Consider the following 23,922-nt stretch of genomic DNA (forward strand, 5'->3'; position numbering starts at 1 on the left):
TTCGCGACTCTATCGTTGAACGCTGGATAACACACGGACACAGGGATTCCTGCAGGTTTCGTCCCAAACAGACAAGTAAGTTCAAAATCTTTTTGTTTTCTAAACAGAATTGGCTCAAGCGGGAAAGTGAATTTAGTTTCTTAAATTGGAGCGTGCTGAAGAGGAAAATAACTCCATCTCTAACTACTTTCCTAAATTGGAGAATAGACCAAGCATGTTCAAGCAAGAAAGCTTAAGACCCAAGTGATGCTTACAGGGCTTGGAGAAATTACAAGGCAGGAAAAATACTTAATTTTGGCCTAACTCGAGATGGCTTCAAAGCCATGCGGCCAAAATGGGCCACGGCCCAAGGAGATCATGCCTAAAGAAAGATGGCCGGCCCATGCTATCCATTGGGAAGACCCTGCACATGCGGAAATGTGTTGCACGCAGAGCGTGTGGGAAAACAGCTCCCGTGTGCAACAGAAGCATTCATGCGCATGCGCACGCATTAGGTAGATGCGCGTAGGAACAGGCGCATGTGCACGCGGGGAAGCTTTCGTGCGCCAGAAGCAAGCAACCCGCGCACACTTGACCCGCGATCTGCATGGCACTTTCAAGCTACCCGCGCGGTCAGCAGTATGTTAAGTCCATTTTGGACTTCTTTCCTCACTTTTCCAAGGACTCCACTTTACAAGAGACTAATACAAATTTTTCTATGCGATTAAAGTGCAAAATTAGTGGAGAATTTATACTTAAATTAGAAGTCTAAGAAAAATCAAGTTACTTAAAGATTTCGATAAGGATGGAAGATTATTTTTAATATTTATTTTGATTATTTTATAATATTTTATTAAGTTTGAATAGGGACTTAATTATTTTAATATTTTTGAATTAATTTTCTATTTAAATTAAGTTTAAGAGTTTGGATAGGAACTTGTAATCCTATTCTGATCGAACTAGTCAATAAAAACCTATAAAAAGGTTTAAGTCCCAAATATGTAATCACAACTTTTTAGATTAATAAAAATTAAGCTTTTTGCTTTCTTTAGAATTAGTTTTAGCTAAATTCTTAAGTGTTCTTCAAAATTAAGGAGCTTTTCAAAGTTTTGTTGAGGTAAGAAGTTGGGATCGACATCGAGTAAGCTGTGACGTCTTTTATTCTTTTATTTTTTCCTATTATCTTATTTTTGTATACCGTATAGGTAGGTGTAGATTCAAGTAGGGAGGGGGATTTAGGTCGTTAAGTTTTCTGATTGTATACGTTGATTGAGGTTTCGGGAGTCAAAACGATCCTTCCCTATACCCTCCGCATTAATAAGCTTCACAAAAGATTTCTATCTTCATTCATGCATCCCTAGAGTTTTTTTTCTTGAAGAGCTTTATTGACCTGCACCATTAATCTCAAACGAAGCCCATCAAGATGAGGGGATTTCTTAACTCGTCCCAAGTCACAAGGTGATACTTTCCTCTGTGTCATTCCATAAAGATTAGCATTGGAGGGACTCAGTCTCTTAGCTACACTTATAGGTATTGTCATGAGAGATATGTAATAAATAGGAATGCTTGCCGTAATGCTTTTAATGAGAGTGAGTCTCCCCCTCATGGATACGAGGTTTCTTTTCCACTTAGCCAAACTTTGTTCAAAACGAGCCATAATCGGATCCCAAGTCGAGATATTTTTGAGTTTAGCCCGAGTGGTAGTCCCAAATACTTGAATGGCAAGTTAGCACTTTTACACCCAAGGATACTAAATAATTTATTAGTATCCCTCACATCACCTAGTCCACCCATTAAGATTTGGCAAGATTTAAGAATACATCTAATATTTAGTAGAACTCTTTCACTTGGATCACAAAGAAACGCTTTGTCATTAGCAAAGAGTAAGTCAGTTATCTCCTCCAGATGTTCTCCATCTTCTACCTTTAGTCCCTTAAATATTTCAAGTTCTTTGGCCTTCAAAATTACTTCTGTTGAGTGCCTCAATGACAATGATGAACGATAATGGGGACCAGAGATCTCCTTGTCTGAGATCCCGGCTGGCTTTGAAGAATAACGATGAGCCCCTCAATCATCTTGAACATATAATCTAGGAATTCCTAATTCACATGATCGTATGCTTTAACCATGTCAAGTTTTCAAAGAACTCCCTCTAAGTTCTTATGAACTCATTCATCCACATTCTCATTTTCGATTAGAGTCGCATCCAAGATCTATTTACCCTCGCATAAACAAGCTGACTCTCTCCCAACATTTTGCCCATCACTCTAGCCATTTTTGTTTTCAATACCTTAGCAATGAAGGTTGATTGAGATGAGGCACTGCACAACTTCATACAATCGAACTTCGTGGAGCAGACAACCGAATAATGCAGCCGGAGGCCAATCATTGAAGGGCAGGACGATACATGGTGGCTTGAGAGGCGAGCTGCAGTGGTTGCAGGGCTGAAGCAGGTGGAGGCTTGCACCCTTGCTGGAAGGGTTTGGTTACGCAGCTGCTGTTGCTAGACATGTGGTTGGGTGTGGCTAGTGTTTGGCTTGGCACGACTTTTGGCATGCAGCTAGCGACTAGCTAGGCACATTTGATGGCATGTGGCAATGAAGGTCGATTCTTGAGCTTTAGGGTTTTGTTTGGTTTTTGGCAATAAAGACCAGTTTAAGTTTAGAGAAGTGTAGTTTTTTGTTTTTTGGTTTCCTATAGCTTTGATATCATGTGGAGGAATCCTTATAAGTGATTATTTGTAAATGGGCGGCACCCTCTTGGTGCCTTTTAATTTATTTCACTCTTTTTATCTATAACAAAAGTTATAAGTAATTATAACTATATTGATAGTGTTATTATAACTCCATAAAAAGAAACCTAACTATTTTTGGTTTTCAATAGCTCAGATATCATGTGAAGAAACTCTTATAAGTGATTACTTGTAAACGGACGACACCTTCTTGGTGCCTTTTAATTTATTTATTTCTTTTTATCTAAAAAAAGTTACAAGTGAGTATAACCATATTTATAGTGTTGTTATAACTGCATAAAAAGAAACCTAACTATTTTGGAATCCTATGATATATGTTCTTTCCCGCCGTAATAGGATCCTTATTAAATAGGCTTAATTCTATGTATTAAACAAAGAGAAAAAATGTATACACTTTCCTGTTTCAATGTCAATCCATGAATACGCTTCTTAATGCAAAACCTGCTTACTGTTAGCCTTTGAAGCCTTATAACACATCACACAAAGGTTAATCTTATCAAGTACGGAGGTTGTGCTAGAGATGAAACTTTTAGTTTTCAAAATACGTGAGTATTCACCATGAGTGTTTAATTCTTGGTGCAAGTTCTGTTTAGACATGCATAAAGCATTGGGGAAACTTTGTCTCCTGATTTCATATTATATGTCTCCCAATTTCATATTATATTTCTCCCGATTTTATATTATACATATTCTTCCATTTTTTACAATGTATGCTGCTTAACAGATCCGTTCGATTGAAATGGTACATAAACGTTTTGAGAGCTTTCCAGAAGCCTTCGCCAAGAATCTTGTTTCTCCACAGGGACAAAGGTTAGTGTTTATTTATTTGCAGAAAGAAAGCTATTGATTATTTATCTTCATATTCAAGATATTTGTCTTGGTGAATAATCTCTACTCCTCTTGAAGCATGAAATTTAAAATCCAAAGTTTAGCTGCGCTGTTTGAAAAAGGTTGATCGTTTGGACATTTGCTAATAGAGCATAACTTTCTTTTTCCCAATGAAAAAACTGAAAATAGATAGGATCATACATGTCTTTTTGTCAACATGTCTATCTCCTTTGAACATATTAGACTATGGTGACATACATCGTAAAGTAGGATGGAGTTAGATGGTCTTGGTGATGTAATTAATTTATTGAATTGAGTTTGCACGCTCTCCCTTTCTTTAGACATGGGAAAGAAAGGGGTTTCTACTGGAGCATGCATGGCTTTATTTAGCATTAGGTGCATGCACTATTTCTACTCAATGTTTTATGAAAAAGTACCAAAGCAAGTATTAACCCTTTTTATATTGTGTCATTTGCTTTTTAAAACATATCTTTGAACTCTTATGCTTATCCCTTATGGGTTCTTATATAGAAAACTAAGGTTGTCGTGGACAGTATTTTTCCTTTCTATTCTTATTTTATGAAATATTTATGTTTTCTTCAACAAACAATAGAGATGATTTTATTTGTTGACACTGAAAAGAAAGTTTCAGGAACAAAGACTTTAAAATTTTTTTCCAGAAAACAAAAAGAGATATAAAAGGATGTGAAGATAGAGAGTGAGTGAATAAAATGGTAACATTTTCTCATTTAGGCAGGAAAAGGAAATTAAGCTCCAGTTGGTATATGATAATATTTTCTAGTTTTAATTTTTTATATTCATATATGTTTATACATAAAACAAGCAAGGTAGTTAAAAGCTTAAACCAATATTAGGGAATAATAATAAAATTGGGAATGAGGTTGAACTGCACAAAAAGGTAGTTATAGTCTTTTGTAATTTTTTTTTAATAATACTTGATTACTCCACAAACACGCACCACCATGCATATTCTGGAAGTATATGAGAAATAATGCATTACAATTTAGAAGAAAACTAAAACATGTTTTTATGAAGCAAGGAGAGTCCTTGTTTTTGTTAGGTTTAATGAAGGTGATCCAGAAAAAGGACTCTGTTTTTGTTTTCTGTATAAATAGATGGTTATATATGAAACGGGAGTATGTATATGTATGACATTTTAATATAAAAAGGATTTTCCACAAAACAATAAAATAATTGTTATTATTCTAAAACTCATATCATATTTTTACTTCCATCTTTTAAATGTGGGTTTCATTTTTAACCATTTCACATGTTTTTATGCATAAAGATATATGAATACAGGAAATAAAGGCTAAAAAATATTTCTAATGGATGGATATAGCCTAACTTTTTATTATTCTCTTTTGACCTGTTTGGAAGACTTTGGTTTCTAAATTTGAACTTTTTTCCTTCTAACAATATGATTTTTGACCAGTTTTCTGTTCTTCCATATTATATCTGTCTTTATCATATCTTTTCAAGTAACTTACTAGCTGTTGTTTTTGTGCAGGATACCATTTGGCAGACAAGCTTCTCAGGTTAGTATTGTTTCCTGTGTTTTGCTTGTTTCGACCGAAGTCATTCCATATATGTTGTTTTCTCTTGGTTAAGGTCATTCCTTATGTTTTAAAAGGTGGTTTATTTTATTTCTTCTGAAGTCGTATTCTATACAGATATTTTTTAATTTTAAAGCTCTAGTATACTTCTCCTAGAAATTGATTGATGAAGATTTCTTATATTTAATTTCCCTTTGCTGTTAAACAAGAAATGCCAGTGCATAGAAAGTAATAGGCTGAACAGAAATGAGATCAATTAAACCCTTTGAATGCTTACTACCCATTTTATGTTTGAGAGAAAAAAGATCAATAAATTAATAGGGGCAGCAAGGTGTGGGCCCATATCGAAGAGATAGTGAAATTAGTCAAAAAATCTGTAATTTCTCCAAGATCATCCTCAGAAAGAATTCTCTTTTATTGAAAGCCAAGTTGGTGGAGCCAATGATCTCTGATGTCACCAGAAGAATACTGCTACTCAAATGCTCTCTTGTTGCATTCCCTAAGTGTTAACATAATGGATGGACAGAGGAATGAAAGATCAATTTCTTTTTGTGTTTCTCCACCATGATGTCATGCCAAGCACAAAATCCATTAGCCACATAACTCATAATCACCTATCTTATACCTAGAAGGCAACTGCTATTTCCCGAAAAGATGTGCTGGGGGCATCAAAGCAATAAATGATTAGGCGACTCCGCTGCTCCTTGACAAAAGTAGGACCCATTCACTTGCAATCCTTCATATATATATTATAACTAAAGTTGTCTTGTATTTTTCATCTATATTTTCCATTTCTCATCTCTCTCCTTTCTTCTACCAATTGCATAATCAATTTGCCTACTGTTGTTTGTTAATGAACGTAGACAAGAAAAAGAAGTTTTTTTTCTTCTTTATTTTCTATTATTTTCAGCAGGTATAAAATGCTGAATTATATAGTTTTACATCCATATTTAGTCTTTTTAATTTTAGGAGTAAATAACTATATAATCAATAGTAATAACTTCTAAAAATTACAACAATAAATCATAAAGATATGCAATAATAATTCCTAAAAATCTGCAATAATAAATTCTAAAAATATGCTGTAATAATTTTAAAAACGTGTAGCCAATTCTTTCCATATTTTTAAACCTTCCTTCATGTTGGTGCGTAGATATTGATTATGTCCAACTTGTCAATGAATGATTCAAACTTTGGTTTGAAATGCTCATTGGTGAAAAAATCAGTTGTTTGTTGCTTAGAAGTCACAAACGACATACAAATAACTCCATTTTTCAGTTTTTCTTTAATAAAATGGCTATCAATCTCAATATATTTCGTAAAATCATGTTGAACTGGATTGTGTACAACGCTTATAGCTGATTTGTTATCACAAAATAGTTTCATAGGTGCTTCTGCATCTAATATCAGTTCTTCAAGTCTTCTTTTAATCCATAACATCCCACAAACTCCATTTGCCATAACTCTATACTCAGCTTCTGTATTATTTCTAGCAACCACACTTTGCTTCTTACTTTGTCAAGTAACCAAATTTTCCCATACAGACGTACAGTAGCCAGAGGTGGATTGTCTATCTGAAATTGAACCTGTCTAGTCTGCATTTGTGAAGACTTCTATACTCCTATTAATATTTTTCTTGAACAACAACCCTCTTCCAGGTGTACTCTTTAGATACTTGAGAATCTTGTATACAGCTTTCAAATGTTCTTCATAAGGTGACTGCATATATTGACTCACGACATTAACCGTAAAGACGATATTAGGTCTTGTATGAGACAAATAAATGAGTTTTCCTATAAGACGTTGATATCTACATTTATCAACTTGAATTCCATTAAGAGCATCTCCCAACTTCTGATTAGGATCCATAGGTGTGTCACTTAGTTTGCAACCACTCATGTTTGTCTCCTCTAATAAGTCAAGAACATACTTTTTTTGTGATACATAAAGGCCCCAAATCCTTAATTTCAAATTCTGAGGCAAGATGTTTCTTCAACCTACATATCTCATCATCATCATTCCTGGTAAGTATTATATCATATACGTATACAATCAAGATAGCCATCATTCCATAACCAGTGTGTTTCACGAACATTGTATAATCAGATTGTCGTTGATTATATCCTTCTTTTTTAACAAATCTGGTAAATCTCTCAAATCAAGCTCGAGAAGATTGTTTTAGTCCGTATAATGATTTTTTAAGCTTACAGACTTTTTCTTTAAACTTCTCTTCAAAGCCAGGTGCCGGATCCATATAGACTTCCTCTTCTAGCTCTCTTGAGGAATGTATTTTTAACATTCGATTGAAATAGTGGTCACTATAAATTCACAGCTACAGAGAATTACATTCGAATAGTATTTAACTTGGCCACAGGGCAAAAGTCTCTTGATAATCAACTCCATATGTCTGCATAAGTCCTTTTACTACTAATATTGCTTTATAACGTTTTAATGATCCGTCTGAGTTGAACTTTACGGTGAAAACCCACTTGCACCCAACAATTACTTTTCTTTTAGGCAAACTAGTCATCTCCCACATACCATTATTCTCTAGAGCCTCCATTTCTTCAAGAACAACCTTCTTCCATTCAAGAATCGTTAGTGCTTCCTGTATAGATTTAAATATATCCACACTTGATAACTGTGAGACAAAAGTATAGTAAGAAGATGACAGGTTCTTATAAGATACAAAATTTGATAAAAGGGTGTTGAGTATATGATCGAATTCCTTTTCTAAGAGCAATAGGGAGGTCTATTGGGTTAGAATGTACTTGTTCAATGGGAAAAAATTTAGGTTCTAGAGACTTAGAGATTGTACCTGGTTCTTCAGATCCTGATATCGGATCAGATTCTTGGCTATGAGGAGACATAGCTACATCTTTCTTACTTTGAATCGGATTTCTTTTAATGTAAGTTTTTCGGAACAACCTCTCATCATCGAAGCGTGTATAATCCATTTCACTAGTATCTTTTTTGTGTTCAGGCACTAAGGTTGGTTTCATGTTTTTCTTATCCAAAATATCAAAATTAAATATTGCAGTTTCATTACTTTTGTAACTATCAGAAATATTTTCTTTTTCAAACACCGAGTCTTTATTTTCTTTCTCTCCTTGAAGATGGGGACTAAAAAAGAATTGTGATTCAAGGAATGTAACATCCATTGTGACAAAATATTTTTTTCTGGTAGAATCAAAACAATTATACCTTTTTTCTGTGAGAGAATACCCTGAAAAAACACATTTTATTGCTCGTGAATCTAACTTATCTCTGTTACAATTATGTATATGAATGAATTCAACACATCCAAAGACCCTTAATGATAAATCTGAAGTTATTCAAGATATTGGGAATGATTTTTTGAAAAATGTTAGAGGTTTTTGAAAGTTCAAAGCTCTTAATGACATTCTTTTGATTAGATATGTAGTAGTAAGAATTGATTCTCCCCATAAGTATTTAGGTACATCATTGGTAAACATTAAAGACCTAACTACTTATAGAATGTGCTTATTTTTTCTTTCTGCTACCCCATGTTGTTGAGAAGTGTTATTGCAAGAGTTGTGATGAACAATTCATTTTTTTAAGAAAAATGACCCTAAGATTTGATTGAAATATTTCTTTCTATTATCACTCCGAAACACTTAAATTTTTGCTAGAAATTGGGTTTCAACTATGGTATAAAATTTTTTGAAAACATATTATATTTCAGATTTTTCTTTAAGTAGATAAACCCAACTTAGATGTGTATGATCATCAATAAATGTTATAAACTATTTTTTTCCACAGTTGGTTAATGTTATAGAGGGTCCCCACACATCACTATGAATAAGAGAAAAAAGCATAGATGGTTTATATGGTTGAGTAAGGAATGATGCACAATGGTGTTTAACTAAGTGACAAATTTCACATTGCAATAATGCTAAATCTTTATTATGAAATAAGTTTAGAAATAAATATTTTAAATATTGAAAGTTAGGATGACCTAACCTATAGTGCAATACCATTATTTCATCACTAGTAGAATTAAACCATTGTCCATGATTTCAGGATTTCGGTTGCTGACACAAAAAATTTCCATCATCAAAGTAATAGAGACCTCTATGTTCCCTAGCATTGCCAATCATCATCTCCGTATCCTGATCCTAAAATTCACAGTAGTTTGGAAAGTTTAACATATTTTAAGTTCCGAGTTATTTTACTAACAGACAAAAAATTACAAGAAATATTTGAAACGTGAAGAACATTGTAAAGAATAAGAGTGTTAGAGATAATAATTGACCATTTCTCAGCAATTGCTGAGAGTGAGCCGTCGGCGATTTTAATTTTTTGATTGCCTGCACAAGAACTATAAGAAGAAAATAATTTAGAACAACATGCCATGTGATCCGTGACACCTGAATCTATTATTCATGAGCAAAGAAGAATAGTTGACACATTAAAGACGACAGATTGAAGGTAGTTACCTTTCTTGCCTAAGGAACAAGAGGAAGGTACAAGATTAGAGAATTGTATGGACTGGAAAAACCTATACAGTTGTTCTAACTGTTCCTTACTGAATGAAGGTGTTGTGTCCGCAGTTTTTGTGTTTCCATTCTTATCAGTGGTGGAGTGGAATACCTTTTTGGAATTGGTGTTGCCTATCCTCATTGTTCTAGGCATGACAGTTTGCGCCATTGCAAAAGAAAAAAAAAAAAACTGAACATAAAAGAGAAGGGAAAAAATTTATTTAGGTCAGACTAGGTAAGCCATGGCTCTGATACAATGAATGCAGAGAAGAAAAATAAGTTTTTCTTCTTCTTTATTTTCTGTTATTTTCAGCAGGTACAAAATGCTGAATTTATAGAGTTTTGCATGCATATTTGGTCTTTTTAATTTTAGGAGTAAATAACTATATAATCAATAGCAATAATTCTTAAAAATTACAAAAATAAATCATAAAGATATGTAATAATAACTCCTAGAAATCTGCAATAATAAATTTTAAAAATATTCAGTGATAATTTTAAAGATGTGCAGTCAATTTTTTCCATATTTCTATAGTTAACAACCAAAAACCTCGGACTGTAATGAATGTCGTCTATGTTCTAATTAGTTCATGCTAGAAATAACTATCCTCAAATAGGAAATATAGGTGAATTTAATGTTTCAACATTTTGTTGTTTCCGTAGAAAAAAATATTTCAAAGCTTTTTTTGCATATGTAGATTTGCTTGCATGTTTGTATTTTCCCTTGTGGCATTCATGTTTTTCTCTTTCTACCTCTACGTCCATCTCCGCAATAAATTTTTATAAACAAGTATAATGGTCCTTTTTATTGAACTGGCTTTGTATGTTATAGGTTGCGTATCTGCTTCTTTATCTTAGCAGTTTTTTTCTAAGTTTTGATGAAGGAGTTAATGTCTTGTTAGTGAAAGTAGAAAATTTTTATTTTTTTTAAAATAAAAAGTATAAAATGTATATTAACAAGGTACCAAAATGGAGGTACCACCCATTTACAAAGATTTACAATGAAGAGTGTTTATGATATTTTTAAAATTCACATTACTAATAATGTCATAACCTACAAAAATAGACCCAGAATAATGAATCACCTATTTTTTAATCTATTCGTGCTACTTTTAATACTATCAAAAGTTCTACTATTCATCTCTTTTTAAATGACCCAAAAAACAGTCAAAGACATAACATTAGCAACATTTCTTTTTATACATAAGTTATCCGAAGCCCATATTTCCCCTCCAACCGAACCAGCAATCACCCAATCAATCCCTAAAATGCCATAAATCATGCACCACAAGCTGTAAACAGTAGGACACCACGATAAAATATGGTTACAAGATTCTTCTGCCTGCAGACAGCAATAACATCCATTCACAAAGGTCCACCCTCTAATTTTCTGTTTGTCTAAAGTCAAAATTTCCCCCAACAAGCCTCCCATGCGAAGAATGCTATTCGAGGAGGTACCATGGATTCCATATGAGCTTAGCAGGAAAATCTTCCCTGGCAGCAACACCCAGGCTGCAAAGATGCTTGTAATAGGAGGTAACAGAGAAATTTCCCTTCTTTTCCAGTTTCCACAAGAGCTGATCCTCGGAATTAGACACATGCTGTGTAGCAAGAACCTGCAGCAATTCTTCAAGCTCACTTATCTCCCAATCATTCAAATTCCATATAGTATTAGCAGCCCAAACCACATTCTCATTTAACACACTGTAAGCTTCCTTAGCCATCATAACCTTAGATTCAGCAACACTATAAATTGTGGGAAACTTCGTTCTAAGACAACTATCACCAGCCCAAACATCATCCCAAAATTTGATCTTGTTGCCTCTTCCAATCTTCCATTTAGTACACTGTTGGAAACTATTCCATTGCATTAGAATTTTCCTCCGTAAACCTCGCCCATGCGGAATAGTAAATGTTTTGCCTGAGTTTTCTACCATGTACTCAACCCATTGCGATTCAACAATCCTTTGCCAAAGGCTGCTATCTTCCCTCATATATCTCCAAAGCCATTTTCCTTGAAGCGCTTCATTCATTTTTACTATGGACCGTATACCAAGCCCCTCCTAGTTTAGTTGAGCTTTAATATCTTCCCATCTTACCAAGTGATATTAGTAGTTATCATCAACATCACCCTATAGGAATCTACACTGGATAGCTTCCAATCTCTTGGCCATTTTGACAGGAATGATGATTGTTGAAAGGTAATAAATTGGGAGGTTGACCAATGTACTCTTAATTAGGGTGAGTTTACCACCCTTTGAAAGGAACCCTCTCTTCCATCCCGCAAGGATTCTATCAAACATTTCGATAACCGGATCCCAAGTGATTTAATTTTTGTATTTAGCACCCAAAGGGACCCCCAAGGTACTTAAAAGGGAATTTTACCTCGTTACACCCTAAAATTTTGGCATATGACCCAGCTTCACTGCTGCCACCAATTTTGGCTAATTCGGACTTATTAAGGTTGATTTTAAGGGCCGAGACCACTTGGAACATAATAGCACACATCTTAGATGAAGAAGATTCCTTAAATCTAGTTGGTAGAAGATTAAAGTGTCATCAGTAAAGAAGAGATGGGATACTTCTGTGCATTTTCCCAACTTGCCCGCAGAAACACCCCTAATCAACCGGAGCTCAATGGTATTACCTAATAATCCATTAAGAGCTTGCCTAACCAATATAAAAAGAAGAGGGGATAAGTGGTACCCTTATCTTAACCCTCTTGTGGCAGTGAAGAAATAAATTAGAGGGGCCCCCCTTTATTAGTACTGCAAAGGAAGTTGTTGTGAGACAGAATTTCATCCAAATCCTCCATTTTTGCCCAAAACCCAATTTTTACAACATATAATCAACAAAATTCCAGTTAATGTGGTCATATGCTTTCTCCATATCAAGTTTACATATCAAGCCATCCTTTTTATTAGTCAAAAGATCATCTACCGTCTCGTTTGCAGCTATCATGACATCAAGAGTCTGCCTTCCCCCGACAAAAACATGTTGGCAGTCCCCAATAACTTCTCCAAGAACCCAGGACAATCTCCTCGGCAAGACTTTTGCAATTAACTTGTAAATGAAACCCACTAGGCTTATAGGTCTAAAATCTTTGAATTCATTAGCACCACTTCTTTTAGGGATAAGGGTAATGCAATTAGTATTTAAGGATTAATTTACCCATGGAATGTAGCTTTTGAAAATGCACAAAATGTCCTCTTTCAGCAAATACCAGAAAGATCGCAGAAATTTCATGTTAAATCTGTTAGGCCCTGGTGCTTTGCTGCCATTACAAGACATCAGACCTTCAAACACCTCATCCTCAGAGAACTCAACTTCTAATAACTGTCTGCTCGCTTCAGATATGCAATAGAAAGCTAAACCATCCATTTTGGGCCTAAAAGCCAAGTCCTCTTTATACAGATTCAAGAAATGGATTCGGCCAGCCTCTCGCAACTCATAATTTCCCTGTATCTTCTTGTTATCAACAAAATCTCTTCAATATAATTGCACCTTCTTCTGTGAGAAGCCAACACATGGAAATATTTTGTATTCCTGTCACCCTCCACCAACCATTTTTGTCTGGACTTCTGCCTCAATATCATTTCCTCCTCCTTCAGATGAGAAGCCAGTTTTAGTTTCAGATTGCCTCTCTCACCTCTTTCCTCATCATTCAAGCCAACAATTTCCTCTATGCTATCCAAGATACTGATCTTTGACATAATAGGCTCAAACTCAGCTTTCTATGCCTTCATAACCTCTCTAGTCCATACCTTAATGACATTCTTCAATGTCTTAAGTTTCTGTGCAAACCTGTAGCTAGCACATCCCCAGACAACACAATTCTGCCAAATATCTTCCCCCAGCTTTTTAAAATTCTCCTTCCCCAACCACTTATTGTCCAAACGAAACGGAACAGGACCCCAATGGATCCCATCAACCTTAATGCATATAGGATAATGATCTGTGGTCGAGTGTGACAATATTTTTTGTCTAACACCAGCAAGATCCAAGTAATAAATTAGAGGATATGAAGAATCTATCAATTCTGGATTTGCTCTTTTGCTTTCACCAGGTCCATTGCCCTTTAGATGGCGGAAGGTCAACAACTCCAATCCTATCCATAGCCTCTTTGAATTCCAGAGCCTCAGAAGCCAAAAAGCTTCTCCCACCCCTCTCTTCCCTTCTCAAAGTCATGTTAAAATCACCCGCGATATTTCAGAGTAATGATATCTCCTCTTTATTCCCCCTATAGTAGATCCCAGTAAACATCCACTCAAATTCCCCTATGCAATTCTTAAATATGCATGACAACTTGCAAACACCAATAATCACATCCACAAACTGTATCTGATCCTTTCTCCACAAGATGACCCTCTTGCATGAGAACATTGCTCCTTATCCTTCACGCTCAAAATACTATTTATCACTCCATCAGATATGTCTTCCATCTTCGTTTCTTGTAAACAAACTACTGTAGGTCTCTATTTGTTTAAATACCCGCAGATGATAAGCCTTTTACCTTGGTCATTCACTCCCCTAACATTTCAGGAAACAATTTTACCTATCATTTGCAAATCATCTTAACCTCCTCAGAAGTTTTCCCTCCTTTCCTTCTTCCCTCATACTTGATCGATGTCAATCTTTTTAGCTCTCTTGGAGTACCACCACTTGATTTTTTCTTTTCTTTTGAGACCATTCCTATCTGTTTCTTTAAAAAGTTTCATTTTTTCAATCTTAAAAAAAAAAAACAGAAAAGAAAGATTCTTCATACCTTCGAGTGACACTCCCCTATGTTTTTTGAACTTTTGCACATTATTTGCGACCCAATTAGAACAATAATCCATTTCACCTGCAATAATGTTGGCGCCCTCCAAACTTATCTGCAAGATTTTTCAATCTCTGAGTCATGGTTAGTAGCAATCGCCTGGGCATTATCCTTAACCATAATCATTGCAAGGTTTGACAAATCCTCGTCATAGGTGGCATTGGACACCAATCTCCCTTTGCCATCGAACTCCTCTAGAGTAGAGTAAATTGAGCACAAGTCCTGTTCCTCTCTTTCACTCAAAATCATCAGGGCTAACAATTTTTCTTCACTCGTTTCGGCCTCAAACACCTCTTTTTCCACAAACCCTCACTTTTCCTTCTCTATCTCTCGGCTTTCCCCTAGTAGATCGTGCCCCTCACCATCCAAGGTACTATCTTTTTTAGTCCCTAAAGTCTCCCCCCAGATTGGGTCAATGCCCAAGCACAAATTCAGGTAACAAGCTGGGCCCTCATCATTATCTAGGCTTGTTATCCATTTCTCCTTTTTTCTCCAAGTAAATCTTTTTTTCTTGCGTAGCCCACTTTTATAGTTCGAGGCCCGACCCATTATATTCACAGGGCCTACTCTATTAACGCCAAAACGACGAGAGCGCCTTACGTTTTGATTTCTGTTCGCTTACCATTATCCCCCCGGCTCTGACTGACTGGGCCAACCCGACTCGAATTGCCTCCGGATTGTCTCTGCCCTACCCGCTTCACATTCCCGTTCGTAGCTAGCAGAGTCACCGCGTAAAATTGAACTCCCCCACCTTCCATCGTGACCGTAATAGGAGTTTTGTAGTGCGGACATGGAAAGGATACTTTCCAAGGTTGTTTCCGTTGGCGTACCTTCTCCTGAGGAATCTTTCACAGGCCTATTCGCCAGCTCAAAGGCAGCTACCATTAACTCCCACCATTCTCTCCCCTACATTCCACCTAGGAAGAAAATTTGTTTTATCTGGCTATCGGCTTGCATTGTTAAAGCTGAGTACTCCCCCCTTCTATTACTGCCAAAGGATATCCATAGCTCATAACTTCTCTTTACCAGATGTTTAACCCACATTCCCGCTTTTTCCTCCACCAAAATTCGCCAAGTGCGTCAAGAAACCATCGATATTCATCTTTTTCTTGGAAAATTGAACGGCGAAAACCTCGTCCGTCCTCATTTATTTGCAAGCAGTCTGAAACCCTCCCCTCACAGACCAAATCATAAGATTTGTTTTCAATGGCTAGGAATCTCTTCCTAACAATCTCATGAAGAAATCTAGTGGTTATCTGACCGACTAGAGGCCAAATGACTCGGAAACTAGAGAGAGCGTTTAGAGAGAGAGAGAGTTCTAGAGAGAGAGAGTAATAACAATTCACAACATTTTACTCAAAAGTAGAAAATTTTTATTCCAAGATTATTTTATTAAGTTTAAATTTAAACCCCTTTTGGGATTTTGATCTTTATCTGGACAGGTTTCTCAGGATATGAACAAAGCGTTTGCTGCAATGTTTTCTCCATTTTGGAATGAGATAATCAGAAGCTTGCGTGAGGAAGATTATATTAGTAACAGGTAAAAAATCATGATTTCATGGTTGGTAATCTTTTTGTTAAGTTTTTTGATTTTGTGTTGAAAGATTTCTTCATTTTTATGGCATTTGCAGGGAGATGGACTTGCTTTCTATTCCCAGCAACACAGGAAGTCTACATTTGGTTCAATGGCCTTTGTTTCTTCTTTGCAGTAAGGTACAGCATAAAATGCTCAGGCTATAGCTTGCTGGAGTACAAGCTATTGACTAATTTGCCTATTAAGAAATTGGGATGTTTTAAGAACTAGATATCATGCATATTATTTATTAGGTATTACAACTAAAAATTGTTAATGATCTACATTAAACAACTGAAATGATTGAGAGAATTCCCACATCTTTTTATTTTAATAACTGGACTGTTTAAGAAAGTGAAATTACACCTGTAGTTGCAGTGTTTTTTTAAAAAATTTCCCAAACATATAGATACTAGTACTATTTTTAATTATTATACTAATATTATTAAATTTATAATCAGCTCCTAAATAATACAATAATTTTAAATAGAGAAGAAATACCAAACTTAATCTATTCGGTAATTCCGGGGTGAATAAATTTGCGTCATTCTCACCTGGTTGGAGCAAATTAGATCTTTAAGTGTGGAATGATGTAAAACCTAGATCTTGAGCTTCCAATTAAATGTTAGCATGCATTGCCCTTAGTCATAATTATCAAAATGTAAAACAATGGGAAAATACAACTCGTTAGAAGTGGGAAAGTCGTTTTTCTTTTTGGCTATAGAATATAAAATTTTAATACTGCTAAGATAATAGTAATTCCTTATTATTTAGAAAGTCCCGAGTAAATCTACTGAATCATGCTGAGACAGGAGACAATTGAGAGCAAATTCTATAGTTCTATTAGTATTGAGGAAATTCCCTGAAAGTTCTCTTCCTCTCTCTCTCTCTCTCTCTCTCTCTCTCTCTCTCCAAGTAAGTCAAAAATAGCTAGTGGAATGGGAAGAGGCAATTTTGCTAGTATTGCTACCTAGGTATAAATCTGAAAGCGAAAATTCCCCAGCCACTGAACCATGAATACCAATCTGTCTCTGAGGAGATCTAGGCGTGCTTTTATTACAATGAAAAATATTTTTTAAGATTCTTTCCAATTCTAGAAGGAAATTTTATAACAAGCCTATTTTTTTTGTTGGACTAAATTCTTTTCTTTTGTTTGTTTCCAATGGAAAACAACATTTTGTTGAAAATCAGTTAATTTGCCTACAATTGAACTTCTCCTTAGGGTTCCAAGCACAACAATTTCTATAACAGTGCAAAAGGTATTAATACATTGATCTCTTTCACCTTGTTGGACAATTAAATTTTCCAGATATTGTTGGCAATTGATTTGGCATTGGACTGCAAAGATACACAGGGGGACCTCTGGACTCGTATTTCTAAGGATGAATATATGGCCTATGCAGTTCAAGAGTGCTACTGTAGTGTTGAAAAAATTCTGCATTCGCTGGTTGATGGTGAAGGGAGGCTTTGGTATAGCTTCTTTTTAATTCTGTATCTTTTTGAGGTTTTCTGGTGGTTTCATTCTTTATTGGATAGGTTCATGTTTTGTAATTATTGAGATGCTTCTTGGGATTCGGGCTTCATCCATGTTGTTCTTCTGTCATAGGGTTGAAAGGATCTTCCGGGAGATAAACAACAGTATTGCAGAGGGTTCACTTGTTATAACCTTATCTCTTAAAAAGCTTCCGTTAGTGGTCTCAAGATTCACTGCATTGACTGGGCTACTGGTATGTGTTTTTTGTTTTAGGGGCCAGTAAGTCTGTAACTCATTATGTCTCATGGTATAAGTATCGTGTCATAATGGTAAGAAAATAAATGTTTCTAAGATATTTTCATTGGTTGTCAGTTTCAATTAAATAAGTCGCTTTCTGATATAGTTTCCATTTTCTCAACTGCCTTAAGTTTTTTAGGTTCTCTTTATGCACATTTAATTGAATTTGCAGTTTCTGATGGTAAAATAGGTTGTTTTCCTCTGGTCGATATGTGGCATGTTAAAATATGGGTTTACGTACAGAAGGGTAGTTCTCTCAATTTGTTTTAAAAAATCTATATATGAACACGCTTTAGTTCCATGCTTTTGTTCTCAAGTAAAATTTAAAAACTAAGTCAATTAACACCCCACTTCATACACACACACAGACACACACGTTATATGTTTGTCTGTATATCCATGTTTAAGGGCTTTGAAATCTTGTTCTTTCTGTTTTTTGTTCTTTTTATTCCTTTAAAAATGCAACTTCTTCAAAGAAAAAGAAGATTAAAATAAGAGCACCAAATGACAATGATAATGTACTTTATTCATATTGTTGTCATGGCCTAACTACACCTAATTTTTGCCCGAGTCACACTTTTCAAACAAAGAATTTATTCAAATTTTTATTGGGGTTATGAGCCAACCACAATGATGTACTCTTTTTTTGTTATGTTGAATAGTAAAGGATACTGCTACCAGGAAAAGTATGTGCTTGTCACTGCGATACTGTTCCTTGGTAAAAATAGGTTGGTCTAGATTGCTACTTGCTGGCTCGGTCTTGTGCTTATATTCCTTTTGTTTTGGTGCATGGTTCAAGCATGACTTCATCTGGTCCTAATTGCTTGATAAAAACACAAAAATTTTGTTTATTTGATGTGGTAAGAGGAAGTGTTCAATTTGCCTACTTCACTATTTCAAAACATAGTATAAGAGTGTTGTTGACTACGTTTGTCAAGACAAGCTGGAAAAGATTACTTAAATACAGAAGTTTTCTTAGGAAAGATAAGACGACAAAAGTATATATAGATTTTTCTCACTCAAGTCATGCATCAAAGGAGTGGGTTATTAGTAGAAAGTTTTTTATGGTTATAAGATTTTTTCAAATGCAAGGGAATTGCAAAACATTTTTTAATATTCATGGACTTACGAAAGAGCAATGAGGAAAAGCTAGTGTGAAGAATTTGAACATCTTTATCATTTTTATCAACAGGTTATTGTTGATAAAAATTTCATGTTAATTAGAATATTATGTTAGTTAGAGTTTTAATAGTATAATTATATCTTATAATTAGAGTTCAACTAAAATAAGAGTAATATATATTTTTTAAGTGTAAACACAAAAGATAAGAAATAGAAATTAATAGTTTATTTTGCTCTAAAAAACTTCATGGTATCAGAGCAAAAATAAGACTAATTTTAGGGTTCTAATTTTAGGATTTTTTCAAAACCTTAAAATAGGAAAATAGGCTGAGTTGGTACTCATCAAAAAGTCCAATCTCACCAACCACTCAGACGGAGCCGCCATTCACTGACACCAGATCGGAGGAATCTCTGCCGTACGTGAGCCACACGCGACACTGGTAGTGGAAGTGCATGAACCCCACTCGCTGACAAGAATCACCTCATTCCGGATGGAATTGCGTCGCATGGCTATCGCACACCAAGATCTGGCTTCTTTTTTGGCGTTTCGCTCGTGATTTAGTGCGCATCGCGCGCCCAGATTCCGAATTTCATGCAGCTGCGCACATTCGGTCCATCCTCTGAATTGTACCTTTTGCCGCACCTTCCCTGTTGTTCCGCGTCTTGAGGCGACTCGTCTGGACCTCCTGCACGCTAGCCCACTTCAGCCGCGCATTGAATCGCACTGCATTTTCGGACAGACGTCTTCCAGCTTTTTGCGCGCCATTCCAGCTTTCCACACACGGGCACGTCCGATCTCGCCATTCCGCGCGCTTGGCCGACCTGTTATGGTAATTCTGCGCCTGACCCGAGCCGTCCGCGTCCAAGCCGCCGCCGAGCCAAATATATTTTTGGGTTTTTTTGGCTTTTTTTTTCAGCTTTCTGGTCCTTTTTTGGCTCCTTTGGTGCATATTAGGAGGTTTATCTTTTCTTATTGGGTATTTTTCTCATTATTTTTGGCACTATAAGATGACAAAAAAAAAGATGAGTGTTATTAGTTTTGATAATCTTTCATTACAAATCAGTTCCATAAAACTTGATGAAATTAATTATCTTGCTTGGTCGAGATCTTATTTATTATTCATCAAATCTGGAGGATTGCAGAGTTACATTTCTGGTGAAGTAAAAAAATCAAATGTTAATAGTTTAAAATATAATAGATGAGACTCTGAGAGCTTATTGGTAATGTCATGGCTCATTAATTTCATGTAACCCTATTGTCAGAACATATCTGTTACTTAACACTGCCGAAAAGATATGAAATGCAGCACCCCTTACATATTCACAGATGGGTAAGGACCACCAGATTTTTGAACTCCGGAATAAAGTTCATGGCACGAAGTAAGAAAAGATGATTATTTCTCAATATTTTTCTGAATTGAATGGATTATGGTAAGAGTTAGATTACTATCAAGATTTTCAAACAGATTTTCCTGGCGATGTAGTCAAACTTAAGAAATTGATAGAAAGAGAGTGGATTTATGATTTTTTACCTAGTCTGAACATCGAATATGATCACATACGGGTTCAAGTGTTTGGTAAAGATCTTTTTCACTCATTAGAACAAACTTATGCTTATGTCCAGGAAGAAGAAAGTAGAAAAAATGTCATGCTTCACATTGCACCAGTGGAGAAAGGTGGATTAGTTGCTCAATCTGATCAATACAGAAATATACGGAAGCGTAACTATTGTGACAAGCCAAAACACATTAGGAAAACTTGCTAGAAGTTGCATGGAAGACCAATTAGAGGTCGGGGAGGTAGAAGAGGTGGAACTGAAAGAGTTCAAGCAAATTTTGTTGAAGCCAGAGAAGCACCTGATTCACCATCCGTTGGAGCATTTTCCATAGAAGAAATTTAAAACTTGAAGCGTCTTCTAAGTCAACGTAACTCTTCATCAACTGTTGGCACATCAAATATGGTAAAATCAGGTATTGCTCATCGTATTTCTATTCCTGATAATTGGATTATAAACTCTGGAGATAACAAACACATGACAGACTCTTCTAAAGAATTCTTAACCTATTCTTCTTGTACTGAAGGGAATAATGTCCGTATAACAGATGGGTCATACACTCTCGTGTCGGGAACATGTTCCATTAATTTTACTCCAACTATTATACTGTCTTCAGTTTTATATGTGTATAGTTTTTCTGATAATCTTTTATCTATTAGTGCCATAGTTATAACCTAATCATTACATCTTTTAGAATCTTTAAACCGAGAAGAGAATTAGCACTGGTAGACTATAAGATGACTTATATGTTTTGAATAAACATATGAATTTAATTGGAAATCAAGCAACCATTGGAAATAAAGAAGTCAATGTGGAGATACTACAATGGCACCGACGATTGTGACATACTTCCTTTTTTGTTTTAGAGAAATTATATTTTAAGTTATTTAAAAGAATTTTTATGAAGTTTTTGTTTTGTGATGTATGCGAACTTGTTAAATATAAGAGAATCTCTTATTATTTAAGTAATAATAGAAGTACTGATCTTTTTGTAACTATTCACTCTGATATGTGAGGATCTACAGGATTGGAGAGAAGTTATAGGCGATCTCAAGTGGAAGAAACCCATGATTAAAGAAATGGGAGTATCGACAAAAAATGAAATATGAGAACTTGTTTCACCTCCACAGGGAAATAAGATAATTAGTTGCAAATGAGTGTTTACTGTAAAACACAAAGCAAACGGATCGATTGAAAGGTACAAAGGTAGATTGGTGGCTAAAGGATTTACTCAGACACATGGGATTAACTATCAGGAGACATTTGCACCTATTGTGAAAATGAACACAATTAGGATATTTTTGTCTTGCGCAGCTAAACTTGATTGAGATTTACAGCAGTTTGATGTAAAAAATGCATTCCTCTATAGAGACTTAGAGAAAAAGGTGTACATGAAAATTCCACTTGGATTTGAAGATGAGAGGACGCAAGAAAAAGTTTACCAATTAAAAAAGGCCTTATACGGATTGAATCAGTCTCCAAGAGTATGATTTGAACGGTTTAGAAGTGTTATAATCTCTTTTGGATATCAACAAAGCAATGCTAATCATACCCTGTTTATCAAACATCGTGAGGGTAAAGTCACTATTCTTATTGTTTATTTGAATGATATTGTGGTGACGGAGATGACACAAAAGAGATGGCTCGGTTGAAGGAATTTCTTGTTCAAGAGTTTGAAATAAAAGATTTAAAAATATTGCAATACTTCTTCGGAATTGAAGTTGTCAGATCCAATAAATAGATCTTCATTTCTTAAAGGAAGTATATCGTATACTTACTAGAAGAGATTGGTATGATGAGTTGCACGCTGGCAAAATCACCTATTGAGAGCAGCCACAAATTGTAAGTAGGAAGTGGTACATCAGTTGACTTGAGAAGATACTAGAGACTTGTTAGACGACTCATTTATCTCTAACATACCAGACTTGATATAACATATGCAGTTAGTCTTGTGAGTCAGTACATGCATGATCCTCGTGAGACTCATTTACATGCTGTCTTTCGCATATTACGATACTTGAAATCTACACCAAGAAAAAATCTGCTCTTTTTTAAGTATGATTACCTTAAAATAGAAGCATTTACAGATGCCAATTGGGCTGAATCCCTAAATGATTGAAGATCAACTACAGGTTACTGCACATTTATAGGAGGCAAGTTAGTCACATGGAAAAGTAAGAAAAAAAGTGTGGTTGCCTGCTCCTGTACTGAGACAGAATATAGAGCAATAGTTTAAGAAACATGTGAATTACTATAGTTGTAAAAGTTAATGAGAGAGTTAAAACTGCTTAAATATAAGAAACTATTCCTGTTTTGTGACAAAAAAACAGTCATTATCATTACTCATAATCCAGTTCAATATGATAAAACAAAACACATTGATATCGGTCGATATTTCATAAAAGAGAAGGTGGTTGGTGACTATCTATGCTTATATTATGTATTTTCTGACAACCAGGTGGCTGACATTTTCACTAAAGAACTATGCAACAAATCTTTTCAGAACCTGATTTGCAAGTTCGGTATGTGTGATATCTATGCGCTAACTTGAGGGGGAGTGTTGATAAAAATTTCATGCTGAGTAGAATACTATATTAGTTGGAGTTCTAATAGTATAATTATTTCCTATAATTAGAGCCCAATTAGAATAAAGATAACTACTTTATATATATCTTATAAGTGTAAACACAATAGATAAGAAATAAAAATTAGTAGTTTATTTTGTTCTAAAAAACTTTAGTTATTTATTATTATCTATTGCTATGAGTTGCAATCTACAACACTTGGTGCTTGTTTAGAGATGTTGAAACATCTAATTATCATTGTTCTCTATTAGTAACACTTTTTTACACTTTTGATATAGCTTTATGGGCCTTCTTAAAAATAACTGATGTTCCAGATACGGAATGAAAGTCCTGAACTTGCAAAGGGTGCGGCAAAAGCTATATTTGAGCTATATGAGGTTGTCACACATGATCTGCTGTCAGCTGATTTAAGGTATATGGTTGGATTTTATTTTGCTTCAAATTGGTAGGTTCATCAACAGTTTGGCGAATCTAAAGAAGATCTTGCTTTCATGCCTCAGGGAGCAGCTTGATACTTGGAACATTTTGGCACGAGCACGGAAGGATAATCGCCTCTTCTCAAGGATCGAATGGCCCAAAGATCCAGAAATTGTAAGCGTTTCTTATAGTGTCCAAAAACACCGATTCCCACTATTTTTTAAATTTCATTTACATGAAAAAATTACCTTTGTTATTGCAGAAGGAGCTGGTGAAGCGATTACACCTTCTTCTCACTGTAAAGGACTCAGCAGCTAATATTCCAAAGAATCTAGAAGCAAGGAGGAGATTAGAATTTTTCACCAACTCATTATTTATGGACATGCCTCCAGCAAAGCCAGTTTGTGAAATGATGCCTTTCAGGTACAAAGACTCTTCCTTT

The 23,922-nt window shown here is 35.2% G+C and overlaps 1 protein-coding gene across 4 annotated transcripts in view; it reads left to right on the plus strand.

Moving 5' to 3' along the window:
• The window catches only part of GSL8 (glucan synthase-like 8), a 94,119-nt gene that overhangs the window by 33,864 nt on the left and 36,333 nt on the right, over positions 1 to 23,922 (plus strand). For 3 of the 4 annotated variants that reach the window (XM_088211462.1, XM_088211465.1, XM_088211463.1), the window contains exons 22-30: positions 3,456 to 3,541; positions 5,091 to 5,118; positions 15,900 to 15,997; positions 16,089 to 16,170; positions 17,340 to 17,500; positions 17,637 to 17,757; positions 23,378 to 23,475; positions 23,564 to 23,654; positions 23,743 to 23,903. In XM_088211462.1, coding sequence (XP_088067588.1) covers positions 3,456 to 3,541; positions 5,091 to 5,118; positions 15,900 to 15,997; positions 16,089 to 16,170; positions 17,340 to 17,500; positions 17,637 to 17,757; positions 23,378 to 23,475; positions 23,564 to 23,654; positions 23,743 to 23,903 — 926 coding nt within the window. The remainder of the gene's footprint in view (positions 1 to 3,455; positions 3,542 to 5,090; positions 5,119 to 15,899; positions 15,998 to 16,088; positions 16,171 to 17,339; positions 17,501 to 17,636; positions 17,758 to 23,377; positions 23,476 to 23,563; positions 23,655 to 23,742; positions 23,904 to 23,922) is intronic. The other variant, XM_088211464.1, reaches the window with a different exon arrangement.

Source organism: Carica papaya, chromosome 9, assembly GCF_054855325.1.
Source record: "Carica papaya isolate Zhongbai chromosome 9, ASM5485532v1, whole genome shotgun sequence".
Classification (NCBI taxonomy): Eukaryota; Viridiplantae; Streptophyta; class Magnoliopsida; order Brassicales; family Caricaceae; genus Carica; species Carica papaya.